An 11564-nucleotide genomic window follows, 5' to 3' on the forward strand; every position below is an offset into this window, starting at 1 on the left:
TACATTGTCTTATTTTTATTGTAAAGTGTATTCTTATTTTATGATGTAGGCTACCACTGTGATTGCTTGTAAGACTTGTGAAATAAATAACTTTTTGAATTGAATTGAATTGAACTTCGCGTATTTCGTCACATATCTTGAAAATTACTGTAGCTAACGGTCTGGAAACAGTTTTATTCAATTTCTCAGTTAATTTCACAAAATGTACGCAGAATTCAATATCTTAATTAACAGCCAACAAATACCCGTTTAGCAGGGGAACTGAAACTCAGACGAAATCGTTCACCCTGTATAACTTGGTAACCAAGCATTTTCGGACCTATTTTGATTAAAACTTTTTTCTTCTTATGAGCACCTTTTTTCAGAACACTCTTTATATCAAATCGGAGAGATTTCAATGCTCTATAAACTAATGATCAGCATGGCTTTTTTCAATCAATAATTGAAAACGAGGCTAAGAAGTTGGAGGAAAACGTGTTTTTCTGAAATTTAACAGTTTAAGGCACAGATATCTCGAAAACTATGAGAGTTATCATTAGAAAAGTTGTTGAGATGAATGTTGTGGGAAATTTTTTATCATTTTTTTTACAGAAGTCATGTCCATAAGAGACATAATTTTCGAGATATATGTGGAAGTCTAAAAAATGGTACCTTTGAACCACCCTAATCACTTACTACAGTGAGTAGGGGTGGGGAATTGTGATAGGTTCACCTGATTACTACCCTTAAGAGAACTGCGTGGTCAAAAATTTCTCCCAAACTTTTCCCTTTTCAACTCTTCATTGACTGGACTGTCAAGTGCATTTCAAAGTGTTACAGAGTTTATCTTTGAAGAACCTGCATGTACATTTTATCATGTGAAGAGTTTTTAATAAGCTGGACTTAAATACGTCAATATTCGCCATTCAATAGTTGCTAAGTTCAATATCAGGCACTGAAAATGAACTCTATTCATGTTTAGTGATATTTAGGGGTCAAATACTCTAGAAACCTGTTATCCGACATGACATATCGAGTGAATCATGAAAATTGAAAATTGGAAAGATGCTACAATTTTCCTTTTCAAGATAGGTTGAGAACTATCAATCATAGGGAACTCTATTATTTGTCAAAAGTCGAAATGTAGGAAATATTACACTCTTCAAGCACGATTTTCGATCCGATTGATAGCTCGCGAGCTATTTTGGAGAACTTGAAAAGTATCAGGGCGTCCCAAAAAAACAATGCTCAACATGCAGCAGTGTTTGGAATAAGTCTTGACGAATTGTTTTCCAAATTTAGGGGGAGTGCGTCAACGGGGAAGGGTGTAGACACTCCTGCTAAATACATCATAACTTTGATTTTTCAACCCCAATGTACATACTGAGAAGATAAGATTAAAGTAATCTCAATCCTATTGATATGTCATCAAATATCGACTATTTTCAACAATTCATATCTACTATGTTTATCATGCAATATCAATCATTCCCCAATCATTGTGAAATTCATAGATGGCGCAAATTATCTAGTGGAATATTGAATATGGGTCATGCACTTTCTATCATAATATTGAATAGTATTTTCATCATAATAAATAATTTTTGACATTTTTATCACAAAACTGGTATTTTAACAGCCAACTTCATATGAGATTGATGCAATTAATTGAATCCACAAACAATTGAACGTCGTGACTTTGACACCAGAACTGTTTGACCCGCATCATGCAATTTGATGGCTATTCATCACCATGATTCTCGGAATGTGAAACTCAACAACGTATCAGGTACCTGAAATAATAATTAGTGGAACCGTGATATCGAATGCTACAGCTCGTTAGCAATAAGCATTTGCATCTGTGATGCATTGATACATACTCAATGGTATTTCTACTGATTGTACAAGATCGACTTTCTATTAGCCTATAGTAGCTGTGCAGGGCGTTCTCCCCACCAATATTCTAGGTCATTGTTCCTGTATATAATAACTGAGTATCAGCCCATATTTAAACATCTGTGACAATATTATCACCACATTTCTTCTGATGAGGTTAGGTGTTATGAATGGAATGGAACTGACATTGATGCTAAGTTTCTGTTGATGTTGAAAACAACATATTCTTTTGGCTTGTTTGTGTGGATCATGGAAGGGATAATTATGGATTGATTCAGTCTTGATTGAATTACGGCTCACCAGGAAGTGATTCTGGAGCTTACTATCCAATCGTTAGTATAGCTGGCCTCAAGCTTTAACCACTTGTCTAATTTGAGATTTCATACCATGAAGGAAGAAAATGGTGTGCTTTAAACCTGATTTGATAATTCAACTTACTCTACTGTGGATTGACAAAAATATCACAATTCTCAGAGCTCCAGCATCAAACGATGAAGACATTTAAATTGTGACTTCTTCTTTTGGAAAAACCAGGAACCAGAGATAGCACTGAAATCATTTCTTCTGATTATCTCCTGAACAGGTGGAGATTTTTTTTTATCAAGGTCTTACTAGGTTTGATTTTTAGTGATTGCAGCTGAAGCTTAACATTCTACAACATAATCAGCTCCAATTTACCTATTCATTATCAATTGATAGATATTTCTATCATCATTATTCGTGTTCCAATTAGATAATGTGGAGATGAAAAGTTAGTAATTTTTTTTCCACTTGAACAACTTTTGAACAGGATAACAGGTTCCATTTCATGAAAGAAGGAAATGGTGGTAATTTGAGAAGAGTGCTATGCCCAGAGGTGGTGGACCATTAAAGAAATTTGTTACAATACGGGAGACAGGAATATTAGAGAATAATAAAAAAGAGAGGTAGAGTCACAAAAAACTGTGCAATATAATGAGCAAGTCTCACGGAATTACTGAAAATCACGGGAGTTAATTAAGTGGGATCAAAGTAAGTTGATATTATATAGGGTTTTTAATTAGGATTTCCTAACGTTGACAGTTGATAGTGGTCGTTTAGTTGAAGCTACACATATTACGGAATATTCAATGAGCTAGATGGAAACAGTTTCAGGGTTGAGAGGATTTATTTAACCGGGGAATCTGAATGTTGGTATGTAATGTGTTCCTGGTTGGGTGATAATGTTGGATTTCAGTGAAAGTGAAGTTACTTTTTTAATGAAGACAAGAAGATTTTTTATAAGCAATAAATTGTTTTGTATTCAAAACTGGGAATTTCTAAAGAGGAGATGTGTTGAATACCTATGATTTTTGACGACTAGCTTTTTTGATAAGGGCTCTCTGAGAGGTCGCGAGAGGTCGCAGGTGTCCGAAAGAGGCACCACCCCACGCCAAGATGCCATATTCGAGCAACGTCTGCACAGATGCACAATATACAGACCAGCGATGGCCAGCACTCAGGACCCGCTCTAGTTGTTTAAAAGCATAGATCATTCTTCGAAGCCTTTGTACGACATACTCCACATGGGGTGCCCAGCTCAACTCATGAGTCAAATAAGTAACTAAATATTTCATTCAAATAATTTTTGTGACAAGTTCCTATTCTACAAATAACCTCACCTTTTTAGAACCTCACCCCATATGGTCACATGAATGCATCAAGCAAGGTAAATCTTATGATTTAAATAAAGTTATACACACAGCTTGTTTCATTCAATTTTGAAGATGGGAAACGCCAAAAGAAAAATCTCATTCTATGAGATATATGAGTTTTAAAATGAGGAATGATCAAATAGGGAGTAACATAATGAAATTCAGAGAATTGAATTTAGAGAGTCTATTTGCAGAAGAAAATTGTTCAGTGAGTTTCGAAGAGACCTTGTCAATTTGGCTGAATTGTAAATATAAATTACATTTGCCTACTTTGGCAGATATTTACATAATATCTATATATGTAATCGATATAATTTATTATAATAATATATCATAGCTCTGTTCTTCTATCAGTTAGTTATGATTCAACAAAGATTTACCTCTTAAATTGTATTCATGTGACCAAATGAGGTGAGGTTATTTGTGAACTGGGAACTTGTTCACAAAAATAAATTGAATCAAATTTTGAGTTACACTTATTGATACAACTGATAATAACTCTACTAAACAGCACTCTTCCTAAGAATATTTCAAAGAAGAACTGATAAAAGAAAGCCAGAAGCCTCCCATCTTTAAGCAGGGCAGGTCTAGGGCAGGGTAACTGATAAGAAAGTCTTGAGATAACGTAAACAAAAATGAAGTAAGTCTTTTCTCAACAAATTTCTGCTATTTTTTACAACAATTATTCATTAAATGATAGTTACTATGGTGGAATAAACAAAAAATACAGGTTTAATAGTCAGGTTGATCTATTTTGCAATTCAACGCCATATTTCCTGTTTATAGGAGTTTCTCTTACATACACAAAACCTTTGCATGAAATCGGTGTCCATTATCGTGGTGAATGAAGCTTTAACACTGTTTGAAAGGAAATTGGTCATTGTTGCTGTTAAATAGGAAATTATATGATATGTAATTGACATAAATTTCCAACACGTCGGTTTATGTTGATAGTCTATTCATAGAGGTTGATTCGTGGATATTTGAGAGGCCTATCAATTATTCTCACCACTCACCCCCCTAAAACTCCAAGAATCACCAGGTTTTTTGTTACAGAGTGTATTCTGAATGATTGTTCCAATATATTTCACTATTTCCGCTAGAGTAAATGGGAAAAGCTGAAAATAGGAGGTCAGCAACTATAGGTACCAAGAAAAGATTCATCCTTTTCATCATACCCCGTCAACATCATATAATAATACCGTATTATGAATTCTATACCTGAGTTCCACCACTGTTTTAAAGGAATTCTGACAATTTCATTGATATTCAGGAAAATGGATCACAGTGTAAACTTCTCCATCTCACACTACTTTCTCTTTCACATAAAAGTATTTCTTGCTTCTTATAACCCTACTGAATCTTTCTTTATTATTACAATAATTTATTCATTAATAATCATTTCACTGACATTCCCATACAAACCTAGCCTTTTAAGAAATACACTTGATACAAACCTAGCCTATTGAGAAGCACATTTATTTTCCTTTTGATAATTGTTCTAAGAAATCTACCATGGAGTGAGTGATTTTTTTCTTATTCGGACTATCATCACATAGAATATAGAAAATCATCACATAGAAACCTTTTTTGTATTGTAAATATCGAATATCGTTATCAGCATATTGATTATTTCAAATCATTGATGAGCCAACATCATTGAACCGTTAATGATGAGGATGACTCACCACATAAGCTGAGCAGCAGCAAGAGGCTGAGCAATGAAGCCGGATCCGCTCTGCACCACATCACACTTCGAGGCTGCAGACGTGGAAAAGTGTCCAGCTCATGAAGCGTGAGAAGAATAGATGTTCCGGCCCAGCACAACTAGCACTACACACGATTGAGAGGAGAGACGGACAGCGGCCAGAACACGCGTCAGGCGATGCGAGCGACGCGACAGGCGATGGAACACTGAGCGGCGTCTAGTGGCGTCCTCTTCTCCCTCCCGCTCCACCCACTGCGACGCGGCCCGGACGCGCACATGTGCAGTGCACTCCGAACCCGTCCCGTGACAGGCGCTTCGAAATTAATGTATCACTATAATAATGAAACCTGTAATAACACCGGTCACCCTTCCCCGCCGCAAAACCGGCATCTAACAATATTAAGGCCGACACACGTTTAATTAAACAACTACCTCCACATTATCTGACACAAGATTAGCACGCTCCCTTTGCTTTTGAAAATTGCCACTGGCTTGTCCGTCCGTCCGTCCGATAATCTGGTCGTCTGCGACTGCGATAACGACGACATGTACTCTGAAATCAGCCGGGATTAAACTGCTGTAGTCCTTGGCATCAGCCTTATGCGTCACATCCATCCAATCCTCCCTTTACTCGCTATTAACCACTGGACATGGAGCCAGCTCACTTCGTCATTCCATCTCATCTCATCAGAACAGATTTCTCTGGAAAATGTGGATGGAGTGTTTATGTATTCATAATATATTATTCCTATGGCAATCAGATCAATATTTCATCAATTCTACTGAAATTATTATAATAGAGAGAATCAATCATAGTACGAGTGACAATATAAATAATTGTTGAGTTTTTGAAGCACTTATGAAGTGAAAAAAATGCACTAGTAGTGACGATCGTTTCGACCTGGTGTAGGTAAATTCTTTACTTCAAAAGTGTTTTCAGAATTCAACAGTTATTATTATTAGACCTACAAGAGGTCGAAACGATCGTCACTGCTAATAGTAAGTGCAAAATTGTTTCACACTAGTAATAATACATTTTTATCGTTGAGGCAGGCGGCAGTGACAATGAAAGAAAATTTAGAACTTCAGCCAGCAAAAATTGGAAAATTCTAATAATGTAAGCATAATATGCTGTCATTTTTCAACTTGGAATTTCTTAAATTTTATGTACGTTTGTAATATTATAAGTTTTATAAATTTATTGTGCTGTTACTATTGAGATACAACATTCATGTTTGTTCCATCGGTTCTCACATAAAATGTTAAGGTTTATTTCCATCATCAGTTACATTATTCCAAAATGTTGATATGAGTTGTGTAAGTACTTATAAGTTTAAAGTGAATTTCTACTGTATTATTGATCCATTATGATATAGTGCCAAATTAACCTTTCAGAAGTGCCTAGTATCTTTAAATTGTTAGTTATTTTGGAATTTGATGAGATGTTTTTTATTTTGTTGTATTGCTGATGTAAACAATAAACTTGAAACTTGAAACTTGAAACATTACGTCCTTCTTAGAGTAGTCACGAATAATTGGAGGAAGTTCGTTAAATAAGTGGTGAAGATAAAAAGGATGGTTGCAAAATTGGAGTTGACGCCGCTAATTTAAATGATTTATTCACAAATGTGGGATCAAGGCAGGCCCAAAAGGTTAGTAATAATCTCACAAGCTTCCATAACAATGATATCACACCTGTTTTGAACTCTTTTTTCCTAAAACCCACACATTTTAATGAGGTTGAATCTACAATCAAGGAACTAAAAATTAATTCAAGCCCAGGAATTGATAATATTAGTAATTCAATCCTTGAAAAAATAGCCCACATAATTTCTGAATCACTAACATATATGTTTAATAAATGTTTTGAGCAAGGCTACTCTCCTAAACATCTCAAAAAAGCTAAAATAAAACCGCTTTTCAAACAAGGTGATCCCTCAGACCCAAGTAACTATAGACAAGCAAAAATTTTTGAAAAAATCATTAAGAAAAGACTTGTGATGTTCTTGAACAAGCATAATATAATAAATAATAATCAATATGGCTTTCAAACATGTAAAAATACCGAAGATGCTTCAATTAAATTCACTAATACCGTCTCTCAGAACCTTAATTCTGATCTAAAAACCATTGCTTTTCTATTGGATTTAAAAAAAGCTTTTGATACCATCCCTCATGATTCTCTTTTTGATAAACTCCAAATATGTGGCTTTAGGGGAGTTTTCCTTGACCTTATCAAGAGCTACTTGTCTGATAGAACCCAATCCCTAACTGTAAATAATGAAACTAATGCCACCGAACTCACCCCCTATGGCCTCCCTCAGGTCACTGTTTCATCCTCATTACTTTTCATAATTTATGGGAATGATCTATTAAGTTTAAAACTTAAAAACACAACCATAATATCCTTTGCTGACGATACAGCAGCTATTTTCTCAGGAAGAACGTGGGCTGAGGTTCATTGAATTGCAGAGCAAAACTGCTTGAGCATAAAAAATTTGCTAGATAAAAATACTTTGAGCTTAAACATACAAAAAACCAAATATATTACCTTTTCTTTAAATGTATTAGGACAGCCAGACAGAGAGTTAAACTTGGAACTCCATTCAAATTGCAACCTTGACCCCAACTCCTGCACTTGTCCTATCATTAGTAAAGTTGAAAATTGTAAATATCTAGGTATCTATATAGATGAGAACCTGAAATAGGATATCCATATTAAATTAATTTGCAGAAGGATGAAATACTTCTCTTACAAATTTTATGCAGCTAGTAAAATTCTGAATCCAACTCATCTTAGAATGCTTTATTTTGCTATAGTACAGTCGATAATGCAATACGCAGTAGCAGTATGGGGGGGAGGGTGTTATAATTCCCATTTGGAATAACTGTTCATAATGCACAAATTAATAATTAAATCTATTTTAAATAAACCCAGATTTTTCCCGTCTGACCTTATATTCCAGAAATTCATGGTTTTGGCATTTAGACAGTATTATATTTATGTTGAAAATGGAATTAAATATTATTTAATAAAGAATAGAACCAATTTTCCATGCACCAACAACTCATCAAATAGACATTACCGCTTGAGACCTACTTCAAATAAGTATTTGATATAATAATTATAATACCAATATTGAAACAATTAGACGGCAACTTATTTATCTAAGTACTATAATAATCAATAAAATTCCCGATCATCATCTCAACAATGCTAAAATTACAAAGAAAATGAAGCAGGAAATCATGAATTGGATGAAAAGCAATTATTTTTTCAATCTTTAAATTATTGTAACAGTTTCCTGGATCGTTAATTTCACATCCTATCTTCCCTTCCCTCAGCCATGCCTATCTACCTAACTTCTTCCACTTCCCTATCACACACCCTTCCCTTTCAGTTATACCTTACATGGGAAACCATAGTTGGCAAGGTATTTTTCTCCTCTTTCTTCCAGCACACATCATTTTATTGTCTTTTAATGTGTTAATATCATTTTACTGTTATTGTTATTGATTTGTTGTATATTGCTTTTACTCATTGTATTTTTGTGTGTTGTGAATAGATTGAAATTGGAGTAGGGAAGTATATCTTTTTACCATAAATCTTGTTTCATTTAATTTTGTAATAGTATTTTCCCATGTTGTCAAATTTGTGTCGCTTTTATTATGTATTTATAAAATGTTGTAATTTTTTTATTTCTGCTTATTTCATGTTGATTCTTTTTCATTCTACAAAAACTATCCACTTATCATTCCACGAGATTAATTCTCCTTATAAATTCTTCTCACCTACATACCCTGAAACCACGATTGAGGGGGAATTGGGATATTACTAATATCAACTGGTTCTCCATTCCAACGGACATTAATGTGTGCTTTCAACTGGCATTTCCGATCGTGTAATCTTAATAATTTAAGAATAGCAGGGACATTTTTAGGGAAAAATCTTCTTAGAATCAATGAATCTTGCTCTTTAAACTTCAGGAATATGAAATTCTTTGGCGATTCAAATTCAACTGACTGATTATTCAAATGAAAGGTCATAAATTTAATCATGGACATTCATTTGTAATTCTATTCATACAAAACGACAAAATTTAATGTACTCGAACACTCAAATGATTTCATTACTAAGAAACTCATTACAATTTGTTAGAGCACATTCATTGTTATAATTTTGTTCGTTTCTGTTCACCAGGAAAATTTAATGAGCTTTTCATGAAAGTAATCAGGATAATTGAGTTTTGTAACTGTCGTTTACAGAGTGGAAGAAAGATCATCTCCGATTTATCAATAAAGGCGATACACATTGCTGATGAATTGCTACTCATTTGAAAATCACATTAATAAATTATTCATATCATAGTTTATAACCTATGATATCGGTTCATAATCATTTTTTAATTCAATTTCGATTTAGATCGCGACATCCACTAACTTTTGAATTCCAGACAAGATTATTGTCATAGAAGATTGGTATTGTTTAACTGAGTAAATCTGCATCAATTCATCTCTTGATCCGTCAATCAATCTATAACTGTTTATCTGCGTCAATTTCTGGTAAGCACGTATCCGCATCAATTTACTTTCTGAAACACGTCTGGCAGACTCACGCTACGTCGAGTCGCGTCTCAGTATGCGGCTTGCCTTACAAGTTGATAAACTGTAGCCATTCATTGTTATCTGATTCGAATCGTAATTTTCACATTGAGTTTTATTCAATTGAGTCTATTGCAACGAAAAATCTACTCCAATAAATGAGATCCTCTGGGTGACAGGAAGTTTGTTTTCTTTCCAAACTTCCATAAAAATGGAGTACCAATTAAATAATAATTGGAAAATAATAATTAAGCTCAACGACTGAAGTTCTTTGCAAATTATCACATTGCTAGAAATGTCTATGCCAACAACGGATCACTCGCAAAGACCGACTGCATCATTTGGCTCCAAGTTTGCCAATAAAATACCACAAGTACTGAACTATTCCGGCATAAATACGACTGCTGGCTCGTTTCCAAGAATCAACCGCCTTTATTGCAGCATTCATTGTAGTAAATTAGACAGGACGCTCTAAAGTAGGTGTGTAGGAATAAGATTTCGGCGACGGATCGAGCACTCCAGTACATTTCTCCTCTATACTATTTACATTGTGATTGATGTGAATTTTCTTCCTGTTCATGGATCAACATGATAATTATCCGTCTTAGAGACGAATTTACATATAAACCGAAAAATCATTCCATGCACAACATCATTATCATTGATATGAAAATTTGCATTCCACTACAAACAGAACTTTGTATTATAATGTGTATTTTTATATGATCGATTATGATGTAAAGTTTGATATTACATAATATGTGATATTTGATTGGTACCTGCCTTTTCAATTCTAAGTTCTCGTCACTATATTTCATGATACTCACAAATTATTCAATTATGAAAAGGATTTGACTCGTTTGAAAAAATGAGCATTGTGTTTGAGTTTGCAATGATCTAAGTAATCCACCAATCCAGATGTGATACACCAAAAAGGAAACATGTGATACATGTGCTATACTTTTGTTCTTCAACATGCTTATAATTACTCTCATCGAAGTAATCAAAGTTTTGATCACCCCGACATATATTATTATTGTGGGGTATCTAAACTAGCCGTAAGTTGAATATTAGCAACTTTTGTATGTATATTATAATAACTATATATATGTTTTGTCAATAAACTCCTCTGGTTGTAATTCATTGGCAATCAGAGAAATTATTATTATTATTATCAAAGATATTGTACGCTTTACAGCATATTACAATGATTAACTCCATATACCATGAGCACTGATTCAACGTTTGAGTCTAGTTTTGAGAGTTGACTCTGTTGAGTTGATTTGCTTGTGATCGACATGAACCTTTAATATCATTGTGAACGCAAGTAAATGGAACTTGTCAAAATTCATTGAGAACATAATTTGATGTGAGGTGTATTTTGATCTCTACTTTGCAATAATCTAGTTTCATTGTTCTATCAATGATCTGAAAGGAGTTCAGTTTGCTGTTTAGTAATGTGGGAGCAGCAGTTTGCAATGTGACAAAAATGTAACTTAGTGTGCAAGTGCTTCTGATCTAGTTTCTCGAACGACTCTTCAAAATAAAATGTGATATACGAGCCCGAGCCATGCACAATGCACATCTGTGTACACGACGTAATAAAGTTTAAACTTGAGTAAGTCGCACAGTCCCTTGAGCATGGTCTAATAACTTCCTTGCAGAGGAAATTACACTCGCTTCCATGATGGCAGAGCGGGTTTTAG

The 11564-nt window shown here is 34.3% G+C and overlaps 1 protein-coding gene across 1 annotated transcript in view; it reads right to left on the reverse strand.

Annotated features, from left to right (window-relative positions):
• LOC111054108 overlaps positions 1–5473 on the reverse strand; it is a 50661-nt gene extending 45188 nt beyond the window's left edge. Inside the window, exon 1 of the mRNA XM_022341072.2 lies at positions 5237–5473. Within this exon, the coding sequence (XP_022196764.2) occupies positions 5237–5297 (61 nt within the window). The 5' untranslated portion in view covers positions 5298–5473. The remainder of the gene's footprint in view (positions 1–5236) is intronic.
• Positions 5474–11564: the final 6091 nt, after the last annotated feature.

Source organism: Nilaparvata lugens, chromosome 1, assembly GCF_014356525.2.
Source record: "Nilaparvata lugens isolate BPH chromosome 1, ASM1435652v1, whole genome shotgun sequence".
Classification (NCBI taxonomy): domain Eukaryota; kingdom Metazoa; phylum Arthropoda; class Insecta; order Hemiptera; family Delphacidae; genus Nilaparvata; species Nilaparvata lugens.